We start from the raw sequence: 16,039 nt of genomic DNA, 5'->3' as shown, positions 1-16,039 counted from the left end.
AGGAAGTGAAACTTTGCGTTTTTTTGAGAATTTCGTACACTCTACAACCGGCATGACGTCATCATCACATGTCAATTCCTCAATAGCACAACGAAAAAAGAACACGATTATTGTGTTATAATGGGATTTTCCCCAAACGTGAAGTTTTCCCGCGGTCTGGAAAAAAAATTACAATAGAAGTGATAATGGTGGTCCGCATTACTTTCACCTCAAACCCGGTCTTCATCCCGGGCATCGCTTTTCTGCATAATTTTCACCTAGGACTGGATTTCCTCTCTACGACCCCAACCATACATATACACACATTATGAATCTCCGTGCATTTCTAAGATCTCTTAAAATCGATTCTAGTTACCCTACATGCTACCATGATCAAGAATTCACGGAATTTATGCCGAATTTTCAAAAAACAAGATTATTCATCTAAGTCAATATTGTTCTTTTCAAAGTAATTTTCATCGACTGTAACGCCCATATGCCAGCACAGATCCATATGCCAGCCAGATCAGAATCAGCCTCCACACATTTGAATAAAAGAAATGCGGTGAATTTGGTGCTTGTTGAATAGTATTAATTGTGTCTTTTGTTGGAAATTAGCGGATAATGATGGCATTGTGCAACAGTTCATTATTGGAATGCAAAATTTATGAGTTTTTTGCAAACAAATCCCCTTGTTTTTGACGTATTTCCTCACGTAATCATCTGGCCTTCTGATAAAAATTCACGATGCATAGCACCGTTGTAATCGACGAAGACCGTGGGCAGCAACTTCTCTTTTTTGCTGAAAACTACATCATTGTTTCAACCTCGACACACTCGTTGACAGTAATGTTAGGTCGAATTCAATCATGGAAATCACGTCCTTTGCGACATCAAGGGACTACCCCTTTTGCATGAAATTCAGATCTTTCAGCGGCAATTTTGTTGCGGCACGGCGAACATATAAATCAATTACCAGAATCTAAAACTCGAACCCATTTTCAAAACCCCAAAAAATCAAAAACACCCATATGTATTCAGCACGCCTTCACTCAACTGCCGAGTTATGATGCTGAAACTTAAGAAATAAAATGTCAATGCCAAGAATCTTCAGAAGCAGTAAGAGCTATTGCTTAATATTGTTAGCCAATCGGGGATACTAGCCCTTTCTCCATTTGAAAAAGAGAAAGAAGTGATGTAAGTAAGATTTTCTTCAAGGGCCTTCTCTAAAGTCTTCGAGTTTCTGCGAAAAAAATCACAGTCTGAGCCAACTAGTTACAAGTATGACTCTATTCCTAGTATTTCTGACATCGAGTAAGTTACCTGGATTTTTAATCACAATTTTGTCATCTATGGTGTCAAATATGAAAGACCGCTATAATGGGACGAAAAAAAGTGTTATGAATAGGTGTTTGACAGAGGTTTGCTCGATCGACAAGGATTTATTTGAAAATGAAAAAATAGTACTTTAAGCCATCTCGCTTATCTAATAAAGACTCAAAAAACTTATTAAGTATAGAAAAAATTACGGGAGTTGGACGCCTAAGTTTCGTCTGCAAACTTCTCTCGAGCCGGCACTAGATACTCTTTCCTTGGTGGACTCAATTTCCATACATATTTTTGGATGAAAACTTAAGAAAACTCAATCATACGTTTTTTGCTCCTGATTTATTAGCATATTGGAATTATTCCGAAATATTCCTAATGAGATAGTGCACCTGTGCAATAAACAAACTGAGTAGCCACTAATTGGCTGGCCACACCATGTGGAGTGTGATCTTGAGTGTCCATTTCTATACTTATGCAACATTCCTTAGAAGCATAAAGTACGAACCACTAGTTTTTGCAATCTAAAGTAAAACGAGCATTACCTCCTTAATCTCGCACACATTTTTTCATACTAACCCCCAGAAAAGTCGGCAGAGACATTGTGGTGAAACCTAAAGCTGAGATATAATAGGGTTTCCTGGTCCTCATTAACATCATGTAAATTATTGTTTTGAATTCTCTCGATTCATCATACCAATTACTAGAGTAAAACGTGTCTGATATAGTTTCAGTCTGAAATGAAGTATAATAGAGTGAATTTCAACTGTTATATATAGGATTCTAAACATTGATAGTTCTGCAGTAATTAGAGGTTTACCTCTTATCAAAAACATCAGTTCATTTACCTCTGTTGTAAGTTTCTGTCCATCGAAGCAATAAATGACTAGCTCATAACCCGCAGCTGATATGTATAATACCATCCTGATGAAAGTTTTTGAGTCATTTTCCTACAGAATAAACACAAATTTGTTTTTATTAAAGATTTGATTAGCTTGGATGTGGCAATCACCCTGCTAGAATATTCAGATAATTTTATTGTACAGAAAAGAGAAACACATAGATAAAGAAAATAAGAATAAGATAAAAAAAATTGCTTCTATATGACGGTGGGTTTATTACGTCCTGAGTCGGTTGAACAGAAAATTGAATCTGTGGTTAATCGCAACTTTGTGAAATCTGCTAAATATAGAGCTTTAATCTTTCAGATGAACTGCATAAATACACTAATCCGGGAAATACATGGTTGCTAAATTTTATAATCAAGAATTTATCCGCAACGCGCAACCGCTAATTATGGGGACAACGCATAAAAGGTAGGTACATAAGGAACTTTTCGAGCCTCAACTCAACACTCTTTCACCCCAAAGCAACCCGACTATCACCTCAATTGTTGATTTATTTATTTATTATCTACAAAAAGCCTTTGTCTCTGAATACACAATTAAATTGACAAACCTCTTCACTTTGAACTCATCCAAGAAAACGAATGACAGGACATGACGCATACCAGAAACCTTAACATTAAAAAATCAAACCAAACCACAAGAGGAACTTCGTCATTAAAATCTATCCAGGAACTCAGTGAAGTTTGTGATTTCATCATTAATTCCTTACCCCAATGATTAAACTTGTAATAAGTTTCTTCAAAAATAGGTTCCCCTATCATAACTGGCCTGCCAGAGCCTAGCTCCTCACCGCTTTCAGGGAAATCAGAGAAAAATGAAACTTGCGTAGAGGACACAGTTGGCTTGGTATCGGAGTCTGAAAACAGATCAATGTGGACTAGATACAATGAAGAGAGAAAGCCTCTTAGCTGCCAATAGAGGAAGGCAATGCGAAAGAGGCAAAATTTCTTCGCAATGAATATTTGGGGGAGGAATAATTTACCACTCTTCGGCAGTATCTTTGGTTTAATAATCAATGTCTTCACGATGGGTTCCTCTATTGGGGACGCCCTGGTAAGACTACCTAAGTTTACCATCGTGACAAATCTTTATATCTATATACGGGCTAGTTACAACATTTATAACTCAAGAATGAATATTCCGATTTTATGTTCTTTGATTTGTTGGATTTGCCATCACCCGAAAAAACAGAATAGACCTTAAACATTGAAAAAATTCACGCAAAAAATTTATGAAAACAATTCATTTTTCCATACTGTTTGTATGGAAGCTTTTTTGATGATATCTCGAGTACGACGATTTTGGTCCGCGTGTTTGATTTTCCAGGGGAATTTGCTCGAAATTCAATTTGAATTCGTTGCTCATTTCAATCCAGTTAGCCATTCTATGTGGAATTTTATTTCAGATCATGAACTTATAATATTTGTGATTGATGGCGCATCGATTATTGCCTCATTATGCGATTTTAAATGTGTTATTTACACCGCTGCTAGCCAGAAGATCGATTTTTTATACCAAAGCTGTAGTGAAATCAGATGCTGGACCTCATTTTAACAAACGAAAGAACAAAGAGAACCACTAATATTCTGAGTTTGCCTTCGAATTTACAGATCCATGGCCAAAAACCACCATTGAATTGTATCAGTCCAACAGGTTGAAGACGCGCTACATTAATTTATCCAAGTTTATTTCATGAGCAATATGGAGGAGTAAGTTGATGAACGTCAAACGATCAGTGTGGCACTAAAAAGAGCAATTTTCCAAGATCTGATGCATGCATGAACATCATTCATTGGTCCGGTTATTCACAATTACGTTGGATTGCTTGCCTTGTAATAGCTAAAAAACTGAATTCAACTCAGCAAATAAGTTAACATTTAGCTTATATAATAAAAGTAAAATTCATCTTCTGTTGATAATGAATAAAATAATAAAATATTTCGTTATGCTGGCTGGGGTCCAAATATTAGAATGATGTGAAGAAATATACAACACACATTGACAATATTGGTGTCTTACGTATGGACTTTCGGTAAATTCAAATAAAATTACAACAGTATTATTTATAAAAAGCAGGACACTGAAAACTGAACTGTCAAAAATTTGGGAGGATATTCCTCCAACTTTCCGAAGATGTGAATATGAATAAAGATATAGAGACAAAGATGAAGCGAGCTCTTAGAGTGTATGTGCTATACAGGCGGAATTTTGCCTCGACATGGAAACTCAGGCCAGATATACGCTGCTGCCATTAAGTCAATGTTTACCTGAATTTTACAGTGTAGTGGATCAAGGCGAAATACAAGTGTTCTAACTGTAAGCTATTTTCACTGCAAACAACTGTATCTTTGGATAATACCAGTGCTATGAGTACAACCTTCAAAGCAGCTCTAGATGCACTATTCGACTGCAACCTTTCAATATACATATATATTCAGAGCACTGCAATGTAAATAGCGCGAAAATTGAACCAACAATTCCAGTGTCAGTAACATCAAAAAATGCTACAATTAATAACTCAGAATATACTTCCATAATAATAAACGGTAGAAACTAAATGCCGCAAGACATTTTTTTCCGTCCATAAACAGGAGGATATACAGTAGTATCGAGGTATAACTTATCAACTGGACACATTTACCGAACAGGAATACTACTTAATCATGTAATAAGGAAGAAGAATCCACTGAACCTTTGTTAGGTGATGCCTCGCCCATCCAACACCAGATTCAGTCGCGGCGAGTAACATCACATCTGCTAACAGAAACACTGCAACACTGGGAAATTCTGTGAGAGATGACCATCGTGTTCGTTAGACCACAACAGTCTAAGGGCGCATAGGATGAGTGTTTCCTCATGCCATATAGCTGTGGGAAAAATGTGAGCCATCCAAATGTTCTTCACTAGGTTACAATACCGCCTTGTCGTACAGTTAGAGAACGAAAAAGTTGTACTCGTATGTACTGGGGAGCAAAGATGAAACTTCTTTAAGAATTCTCCTTCAACCTGATGTAGAGCTTCCTCGAAAGAATGGAGAATCATCCTAACCCTGTAAAGTATCTGCACCAGCAGGATAGGCCGCTTCACTCCTCAAATATTTGTTTGAAGCTAGATTAAACGGTTACTTACCAAACCAACACTTGCTTGAAATAATACAACCCCAAGTACAACGAGGCTTATCATTAATTGGGAGAGATTTACAATTGCATACATATCATTCAATTCATCACAGAACCTGAAAATACAATTCCCGTTAGATCCCTAGAAGTAAGTCAATCTTTTTTTACGAATACCTTATACACCTATTGTAGTGATATACACATTCTCGGATATATGGAATCTTGTCTTCTGTTGAAACTTTATTCGAACTTGAAAATGTAATCATCTCTTTCAAGGTCTTAAACAATGCAACCGCATGAAGAGTTAAGTAAACGTAGTAACCGTCGAAAGTGGCTGCAACTTAATAGACGATTAAAAACTGAATCATAGATGTTAAAATTGCTTACCCATTCCTGCAGCGAAATCGGCGTATCCTTCTACTATTGTAAAGAAAGCATAGAAGGGGAGGTGCTGTCTTGCTTGCTCCCAGCCAGGATAATAAGTTGCAAATGCTTGAAATAGAGGAGTCACCCATTTTATCTGGAAATTCAGTTAAATCTTGTGATCCTAAACATTCCAGAAACACCAACTTCTTCTATGAGGAACATGCAATAGAATCAATCCATTTATTTGGAGAGAAATTCATGAAAGCTTCTGATTTTTCTGGAATTTATTGTCAATATCTTATTAAATATTTACCAAACAATTTTGTATGATTAGTGTGACCCTTTATGGTATGATATGTGTTAACAGTAAGGGCATTTATAAAATAGAAACTGATAACAGCCGTACAAGCGATCACATAATATCGCACTTGAAACTGAGCACTCTTCCAGCACTCTTCAATTATTTCCTTAGTTTTATCTCTCAGATTTTTTGTTAATTTCACATCTGAAACAAATCATTAGTAGCAATTTTCCAAGCTGTTAGATGAATAAACATGAAATCACTTTTATCGAGCATTTTAACTTCATTGAAAAGTTCACAATCAACTGCCGCCTTCACCAGCTTGTAAAAACGCTTCTCCATGAATACCCACAGAAACAGTTTTATTACTGAAATGAGTGTTTGTAAACATGTACACAAACTCTGCAAATATAGCAATTTATTAGCTTATGGAATTTCCAAAATTCTTATTTGACTTTACCTGGCTTATCATGAAAACACTAGAAAAGTGTTTCACAATGTATCCAATGCTACCATACATGGATAGTATGGAGAAAATTATGACCGCATACGCCTGTCTATAAAATAAAAGGAGAAGTTGATCTTCGAATATTGAAGCAAAATAAGCATCTTCTACAAAACCGTGAAATAGTGACGAACCAGAGCGGTCTTTGAGATCGGAATGGAATTTTGCTTTGTTTCAACCAAATACTACTTTCCCATTAAAAAGTGGGAGTGCCGATGGATGACTGCCATTTCACTTTTGGCCTTTTCATTGACGTTGGAATTGCATCCAAAAAAGAATCCTTAGTTCTTGTAATCATTTCTGGTATCTGAGTTACTTTGTTTGCCTCATGCCTCCATACTACTTTCTCTTCAGAAATATTAATCAAAAATTGTAATATGCCGACAAACATAGATCTGAACTTATATTGGGCCGAGAAATCGACTCATATATGTGACAGTCCAATATAGTCTAGCAGCTATCACAGTCATGATTAAAAAAGTAACAATCATCAACGGCGCAACAACCGGTATGCTTTCTAGGCCTGCCTTAATAAGGAATTCCAGACATCCCGGTTTTTCGCGGTTTGCGTTTTGGCCATTGCTCCATCTAAGGCAGGGTCTGCCTCAGTTTCTTTTTCTACCATAAATACTGCCCTTATAGTCTTCCCGAGCTGGATTATCCTCATCCATACGGATTAAGTGCTCCGCCCATCGCAATCTATTGAGCCGGATTTTATCCACAACCTCGATAATCCCAGACTCCCAACAATGAGCAGCAATCCATCACATTCTCGACATACATCTTTTACGGAACTCAATATTGGAGATCTTTAAATCGATAATATTACAGTAACTCTTTAATAAATCCCTCTGCGCTTTTATTGATGATCGAGGGAATGGCACACTTCGTTTAAACACCTCATTTAAAAGTCATTTCTAGCACTAAATGCCACTACATCGGTTCTCAACGGATATGGATGGCCGGGAGCCCGCCTTCCCCCACAAATGGCTTTTGGGTCCGTTTGTACCGGGGTTTTGAATCCCTACACCATAACCTTTCGCCTCTCCACACCAATTTAGGTTCACACAATACAATTTTGCTACACCTACCCATGCGCAGCCTGAGAAAAGAGACATGAACACATTTTCACCCCAAAGGCAAAGCCTTTCAGATGCAGGTGTGGTGCGAGTTTAAACAGGGAGAGGGGGACTCCACGTTTATGCGAAAGAATAGATTCCAAGTGTGATCACCGTAAACTTGTGGCGCGGCAGGATTCGCAGCATTCGAAATTTATTTCGAATGTTGCGAGTGCGAGCGAATAGATGGTGCGGATCTATCCACTTTGCGTAGCACGCCAATGGAGTGGAAGATCTCAGAAAAGTGTGCGATGAGTAATTTTGTTTTTTGAGACCTGTCACTAAAATTTAATTATTGAGTTGGACTTGAAAAAAGATTAGAAAAGTTTTAAATCATCAAGTTGGGAATTGAGCAGAAAAGTCTTTTTGAGTTCGTTGAATTAAAAAGAATGTTAAGTGTACATTAATCAAAACAACATATGAATTGTTAATTTAAAAATATCTTAAATATTTATAAGGATTGTTGAAATGAGAAGTGGTGTTAATTACTTAACGGATTATTTAAATAAAAAAGTAATTGGATTACTTAATTCTTGGGCATGCTGAACTTCTACCGTCGTTTCCTGCCCAAGGCCGCCCATCTCCAGTCCATTTTGAACGCGTACTTGTCTGGCCCCAAAACTAAGGACACACGAGAGATCGTGTGGTCTGAAGAGGCTATCTGCGCGTTTGACAAATCTCGTCAACAACTGGCTGACGCTACGCTCTTGGCATTCCCTCTGCAAGATGCACCCCTAGCCGTTTTTGTTGATGCCTCTGACAACGCAGTAGGTGCTGCCCTTCACCAAAAGGTGGACCAAGTTTGGCAGCCGTTGAGCTTCTTCTCGAAGCAGTTGAATCCCGCTCAACGGAACTACAGCACCTACGATCGCGAACTGCTCGCCGCATACCTGTCCATCAAATACTTCCGTTTCTCCCTAGAAGGCAGGCCGTTCACAGTGTTCACGGACCATAAGCCTCTCACGTTCGCTTTGAAACAGAAGCCCGACAAAGCGTCCCCTCGTCAGCTTCGACACCTGAGCTTCATAAGCCAGTTTACGTCGGACATCCAGCACGTGTCCGGGAAGGACAACATTGTTGCTGACGCTTTGTCTCGTGTCTCCGAAGTTAACATCCCCGCCTCACTCGATTTCTCGGCTATTGCCAAGGCGCAAGTGGATGACGCAGCACTTCAGAGCCTCAAGTCCAACCCCAAATACAAATTTCGGGAGTTGCCCATCTTCGGCTCAAGCCTCTCGCTCTGCTGCGAAGACTCGGAAAAGGGACCTCGGCCATACATTCCGGCCACATTTCGCAAGGAAGTGTTCCACGCAGTTCACGACTTGGCGCACCCCGGCATCAGGACAACAAACCGGTTAGTCACCGGAAAATACTTCTGGCCCTCCATGAACAAGGATATTAATTCCTGGGCCAGAGAGTGCATCGCATGCCAAAAATGTAAGGTCTCCAGGCATGTTAGGAAAGAAGTGGGCTCATTCCCCCGCACTACCAAGCGTTTCCACACTATACACCTCGACATAATAGGGCCTTTGCGAGACTCGCACAGTTATAAGTATTGCCTCACAATCATCGACAGGTTCACGCGGTGGCCTGAGGCAATACCTCTGAAAGACATTACGGCGCAATCATGTGCTGAAGCCCTCTGTCGAGAGTGGATACCTCGCTTTGGCGTCCCTGCAGTGGTTATCACTGACCAGGGAATGCAATTTGAGTCCACCCTTTTCTCCGAGTTAGGCAAACTCCTTGGTTTTAAACGCCAGCGGACTACGGCATACCACCCACAATCCAATGGGATGTTGGAACGTTGGCACCGGACGCTGAAAGCCGCCATTATGGCACGCGACGACCCGTCCTGGACGCAAGTCTTGCCTCTCGTCCTACTCGGCCTTCGAACAACTCGCCGAGAGGAGTTTGCTGCCAGCCCCGCGGAGCTGGTTTACGGGGAGAACCCGAGACTCCCAAGCGATCCGGTCTTCGACAAGAGATCGGGTCTCACGGAGTCGGGGTTGGTGCGTCTGCTGAGAGACAATCTCCGACGCATCAAAGCGCCACCACCCACTCGACACTCGTCCATACCTGCCTGTTCGCCCAAGGAGCTGGACACTTGCACGCACGTGCTGATCAGGACGGATGCCGTCCGGAAGCCGCTGCAGCCTCCATATGAGGGCCCGTACCGCGTTCTCGAGCGGGGAGAACATTTCTTCCAGCTCGAGATCGGTGGTCACAAGAAGGCGGTCTCTTTGTCCAGGCTGAAACCCGCGTGCGCCCCGAAGCAACGTCGTGTCCGCTTTGTGGATTAACGGCGAACGAAGTTCGGGGATCAGTCGCTGAAACCCCTAGGTTTCATCTGGGGGCGGAGTGATGTGGCGCGGCAGGATTCGCAGCATTCGAAATTTATTTCGAATGTTGCGAGTGCGAGCGAATAGATGGTGCGGATCTATCCACTTTGCGTAGCACGCCAATGGAGTGGAAGATCTCAGAAAAGTGTGCGATGAGTAATTTTGTTTTTTGAGACCTGTCACTAAAATTTAATTATTGAGTTGGACTTGAAAAAAGATTAGAAAAGTTTTAAATCATCAAGTTGGGAATTGAGCAGAAAAGTCTTTTTGAGTTCGTTGAATTAAAAAGAATGTTAAGTGTACATTAATCAAAACAACATATGAATTGTTAATTTAAAAATATCTTAAATATTTATAAGGATTGTTGAAATGAGAAGTGGTGTTAATTACTTAACGGATTATTTAAATAAAAAAGTAATTGGATTACTTAAAACTATTCTTCTTACAAAATGTTTAAAAGAAAATTGTGGAAAAATATCACAATGATAATTTATATGAAATCTAGGCCTCAAAATACTGAAAACTGAATTATGCTACTAGTTTAGGTCCCATTACCACCACCGAAATCATTTGGAGACAATGTGGTCAGCATTGCACTCGCCCATGATTATTAACCTTATTTGACTCAGGCATTCATTCACAGCTGAGCCGGCTGATATCTGACATCCAATCATAATACAAATCTCTCTGTCACCAGTAAGATTTGATCCGCAACCTTCCATTACGACAGCCTAGCGCTCTCACCACTAAGTCGTCCAGATACATTCAGTTATTAAGCTCTGTCAAAATGCCCACTGACATAATATTATATTACATTACATAACATACATAAATATTACATTAAACATTACTGAAAAAACTTTAATTAGCTGAATTCGAAAAGTGATTCATCTTCATCCGCCGAACTTAAGCTCAGTTGAGAGGAGAAGACTTGGAAACAAAAAAAATATGTTTAGCTTGGTTTTACTACTATTACTACTATAATCTGAAGCAGCATTTTCATAAAATTGCCATCAAAAATTAATGTGGATTAATAGAAAGTGTGTCCGGATAGTTAAGTCGTTAGAGCACAAGGCTGTCGTATGGAAGGTCGTGGGTGGGATTTGTATCGTGATTTGACGTCGGATACCAGTCAACTCAGTTGTGAATGACTACCTGAGTCAACTCAGGGTAATAATCTCGGGCGAGCGCAATGCTGACCACATTGCCTCCTATAGAGTACTGTAATCCTCTAGTATATCGTTACGGTCTTGAATTAAGTGCTCTAACACACTTCAAGACCCTGATCCAATATGGCTTGGTGCGCCAACGATTATTATAAATAGACAGACACAGGACAGGTATTGTATCTTAATTTCAATGACCGAGATTTTCGTTATTCCTTACAGTGACATAGTACCAGCGATCTTTTTCACATCTACATTAAACTACACATGATTTTTATGCAATTCGATTACGCACATAATCAATAATTGCTTCTTTACCTAGTTATAAAGGTTAAACCAATTTGCATACCCAAATAAGGTTGTTTCCTTCCTAGCTGGCCACCACTAACCCAATTTTTCAATAAAGCTAAGGAGCGGGTTATCCCACAGGAACATTCCAAAATAGCTTTGACGCTAAGCCATCTAAGGGCTACAATAACTAAGTACGATTATGGGAAGCATTCCCGAATTTGACAATATAAAATAAATTAAGACAAACTGTCTATATACAAACATACATAGGTAGGTATAAAAAGCAGAAATACATGATTTCAAGTTCTCAACACTTTAACGTAAATAATATATTTTAAACTAAACCCTTCATCTCTGTTAGTAAATGAACGACTCACATAACTAAAAAACGTTTTCCAAAACTTGGTTCCGAAATATTTATTCCACACGTAAAAGTTATCCTGCGAACTATTTTCATCCGCTCTAAATTTTTCTTCCGAACATCCTCGAAATCTTCATACAACATTTTTTGGAAAGGATACTTCACTACCTTCACGATTGACTTCAATCAAATTGTTTGGGAATTACTCGCAGTAAAACTCCCGGAGTATAAATGGTTGATGATTCATATATAAAAAAGTTTCCTTCATTTGTTATGCCTAAATTACTGGCTACAATTGAAGTTTAGAATGTCATACAACACCCTGAAATTAAAATCTATTCATGTTCACAATCCTCAAGCAGGTGAAAACTAAAAAACTAAGGTGTATAATTACAGCTTAAGTAAGTGTGAACAAGGTTAGGTGATGTGGTTATAGATTTTGAGAAGTCCGGCCTTATCATTAGTTGAATTTTTAATTGAAAGTACATATTTATAAGAATTGGGCGTTTTCCGTTCACTCTATATGGGGAAAAGATACTTTCCCTTTCTGTATAAAATTTGAATCATTTCAACATACCACGCTACCGAACTAAAAACAATAAAAGAATTAACAAACTTGTACAAAGGCAAGGCAGTTCGTTGAAAAACATCATTTGACGCGGTAGGCAAGGATTTAAGCTTCATATTCTGCGGCAGTACCAGCCATAAATCTCTCCAAGCTTAACAACTTTGAGCAAACATTTCACCACTTAGATTCAAAAGTAGAAGGAAATCCAGTAAAATTAAAAAGGAGTTATTTCAAACTCCCGTTTCTCCTTTTTCGAAATAATACCATTGCGGCTTGATAAGTATATCAGGTTAACGGCGTGCTGTATATTTCAACACACTGCTACATATCCTGGTTATCCTTATTCAAGCTGTGTGTTTTGGAAAATTTTGCAGTTCACGTAGCATTGAGTCAATCAACATATTTCAGCAGAGAGTACCAGTTGTGTAGATATGAAACCGCAACCTTTTGTGTGAAAATGAAGTTTTTGAAAAAAAATCGGACATGCCTTAACATGCGAAGGAATTACTTTTCCTTGCCTTCTCATACTAAACTTTTTCGTACAACTCACTTAGTTGCATCACTAAAGCAGAATTTCTGATGTGTGCTGATCTCCATTTGTCTCTCAGTTATTTAATGGGGTACCAACTACCCCGGTTAATGAATTTTTCCCATCTGTTGTAAACATCGCAAAATAGTTGACCGATTGACCTACACTACATCTGCCATTGCTGAATCAGTCTTATCTTTGCCTAAAATGGTTCCCAGTTCTGAGTTTGCAAACTGCGGTAATGACAGTAATACGTAATGAAAGCAAATAGCTTCTCTCGTTTGAGATTGCATTTGCTATTTTCCCAGCAAATATGTTGAATGGTAACATCACAGCTTATTAAGAGTTCAAAACCACTTCGCCACCAGATCGCTTAGTTCTTGCGGAGATGAAGGAAGAAGAGAATCGCAGGATGAGTACATAGGAACAACTATGACGTTTTTTCCATTGCCATTAACCTGGTATTGCAAGATGACCACAACTAGCTTCTGGGTCCAGATTTGCCTCAACATGGCCACTTCTAACAATTTTGACATCAGGGCACAAGGTTTCAGTCTTGTTCATCTTTCACTGTATATGACCCTAGTCTCCTTTACTGACCCAGTACTACGGGTTTTGTTAGGCCAAAAACATGGCCCTAGCACCAGAAAGATACAAGAGCATTCCTGAAACTTTGTCGGCCTTTCTGGCAGTGGAAAGGAGAAGACTTTAGAGGGCTGCAAATTAATTTTACTTGCCTTTATATTTTTTGACATGAGTGTAGTCTTACGTATGCTAGAAAACAGAAGCGAATGCCGTGATTCGTTTGGATTCCACTAATGTCACCAGATTTCCCTCACAGGTTGCCCTTAAGCTTCTGAGTAACAGTCGCGGTCAATTTTCATGTAGTACTCCCATATAGCAGGACGAAGGGAAGGACCATTGGTACTGAACAATTGCAACTCGATATTCGTGTTGCATTTCCAGATTTTGCACAAAACAGCGAGAGAGTGTAATTGCTCATGAAAGCATTCTTCCCCACTATATCGGAAATCTCCGTTGACGCTTAGCAATATATTATTAACAAGCTCCTTAGCCCGGGCTGGAATCTGGCATTGAAGATCCCATCAGAAGCTGGTCCCCAGATCATTAGAATGTATCTTGCGGATTCGCGTCTACTACCACTAGGTTTTTCTAGTTATATAGTAATATAGCTTCAAAATTTGCCTTTTATGATAAGCAGAGAATAATTTGAGTGAATTCTTAACCACTAGCTCAGCAAATCAGCTCGTCCAACGAACGAAAATTTCAATTTGCTTCCAATAGATTACCACAGGAACCAAGAAATAAGGTGACTTCTTTGCCACTATCTCAAGGCGGATCCACATGTTCACCAAACCTTAACAAACAGTCGCAAGCGTGTAGATAGACTATTTGGCTTGTTTCGGGTAGGTTTGCTAGCGCTTGGAGGCGATCTGGCACGTCTACCGACTTGCCGCTGATCCGATCGAGTGTCAGGTTTTTAGCACAAAGCAAAGCGAATATGCCACCAGCGCTTGCGATGCGTCTACATGGGCACGTGGGTGCTTTAGTGAAATGTGGTACTGGGCTAGTGAGGATGTACTAAACTTCCTGGAGTGTGTGTGCGTATGTGTGGCAGATGTAGGAGCGTTTTTTGGCCAAGTCAGGATGTGGAATATTCTAAAGACATCAGCAGTAACCGTTGACGTGCGCGATTCGTGGACGTAAGTCCGCGCCTACGTAGTAAACCACACCCGTGCTTTCTTCAACCACTCACCCCGCGGAACTGTCGTTCGGTATCATTTCACGGGGCCGGCTAGCAATTATGCTGTCATTCCTGTATAGCTGTTCGCTCGATTTTACCTTCCCGCTGTACGGAGCTCTTTTTGCATCTTAGTTACAAAAGACATTAATTCTTGTAATTTGTCTTCCGACTGAGGCATGCGCTCCACCAGAAGATGCACGCTCCGAATTTTGGTCCCCTACGCTGCGAAGAAATGCAATAGAGTATTGCATGCTCTGCGTCTTCTCCCCCGCCTGGGCAGGTTGGACATGCTAGCGAGTCGCCATGCCCAAACCTGTGTAGATATTTGCAGTACCCACCGTGGCCAGATAGAAACTGCGTTAACTGGTAATTAGCGGTGTGAAATTAAATTTGTGAAAGTATACCGCAAACGTTGGTAGTCTGGAGCAAGTCTGCTGAGGTACTGCGCGTTGTAGCTTCTTTTTCTTCTGTTTCAGCCTTTGTACCCTGTAAAAGCGACATCGGTTCGTCTTAGTTGGTTGCCGCATTTTACTCGCTCATAGGCCTATTCTGGATGGGGTCGTGACGCTCTCAAATCACCATGTAGCGCATCAAGTCACAACTGTTTTTCAGATATCAATTCGTCAATACCACAACGAAGTGAGTTTATATAAATGGGGTTACAAAGAATTATTTTATTTTAGTTTTTAAGGTTTTGTGTGAAACAAAACCTTATTAGAATCGAGTCGATGTCTGTCTGTCCGTCTGTCTGTCACAGCCAATTTATTCGGAAACGACTGGACCGATTGTCACGAAAATTGGCAAGAGTATGTGTTCCCTTTACATGCCGCAAGTGGCGCCATTTTGTATTAAATTTAAGGGGGCCTGTGGGGTATCAAATTAAAGGGCTTAATTAGTACTTTTAGAAGCTTCCATATTTCCATATTTGATATTGGGAGAAACATAGGGGAATGAGGGCTCAAAATATGAACCACTAAAAATGTAACAGGTCTCGTTCTCAGAACCTATCCAACCGAAAAATCTGAAAAAAATCACAGTCGTGCATCTCTATGAAATCTAGGCCTCAAAATGCATCCGGTTCCGATATCTGCAGAAATAAAGTTAATAATAGTATATTTCCACATTTTAGAAATTTACCCGGCAACCCCCCTTACGTTCATCCCAGAAGTGGCATGGATGTAAAGAAGAACATAATGCACAAGTTGGTCAAGTTTGAAGAAAATCAAGCCATTATTAACCAAGTTATAGGGAGTGAAACTTGCCATTTTTTGTGAATTTCGTGCATTCTACAACCTGTATGACGTCATCATCACATTTCAATTCATCAATACCAGAACGAAATGAGTTCTTATGAATAGGGTCGTAAAGAATTATTTTGTTTTAGTTTTTTAGTCATTT

At 39.7% G+C, this 16,039-nt stretch overlaps 1 protein-coding gene across 1 annotated transcript; it reads right to left on the bottom strand.

Moving 5' to 3' along the window:
* Positions 1 to 1,647: 1,647 nt before the first annotated feature.
* Positions 1,648 to 11,969, bottom strand: LOC119649427 (odorant receptor 63a-like). The gene is made up of 10 exons (XM_038051575.1): positions 11,796 to 11,969; positions 6,460 to 6,556; positions 6,263 to 6,401; positions 6,012 to 6,203; positions 5,720 to 5,824; positions 5,507 to 5,672; positions 5,343 to 5,448; positions 2,154 to 2,255; positions 1,885 to 2,040; positions 1,648 to 1,829 (listed from the first exon to the last, which is right to left on the bottom strand). Exons 1-10 carry the CDS (start codon positions 11,921 to 11,923, stop codon positions 1,779 to 1,781), a joined length of 1,242 nt encoding a protein of 413 aa, XP_037907503.1. The 5' UTR covers positions 11,924 to 11,969; the 3' UTR covers positions 1,648 to 1,778.
* Between the last annotated feature and the right edge of the window lie 4,070 nt (positions 11,970 to 16,039).

Source organism: Hermetia illucens, chromosome 2 (genome assembly GCF_905115235.1).
Source record: "Hermetia illucens chromosome 2, iHerIll2.2.curated.20191125, whole genome shotgun sequence".
Lineage (NCBI taxonomy): Eukaryota > Metazoa > Arthropoda > Insecta > Diptera > Stratiomyidae > Hermetia > Hermetia illucens.
This window is presented reverse-complemented; position numbering and strand designations above follow the sequence as displayed.

What these genes read in the sequence shown, in the direction of transcription:
- LOC119649427 (XM_038051575.1), bottom strand. Translation starts at nt 11,923, where the DNA reads ATGTTGTATGAAGATTTCGAGGATGTTCGGAAGAAAAATTTAGAGCGG. An exon ending in TAATCATACAAAATTGTTTG is followed by an intron (nt 5,825 to 6,011) that starts GTAAATATTTAA and finishes CTCTATTTCAAG; the next exon opens with CATTTGCAACTTATTATCCT. An exon ending in CACTACAATAGGTGTATAAG is followed by an intron (nt 5,449 to 5,506) that starts GTATTCGTAAAA and finishes TTGTATTTTCAG; the next exon opens with GTTCTGTGATGAATTGAATG.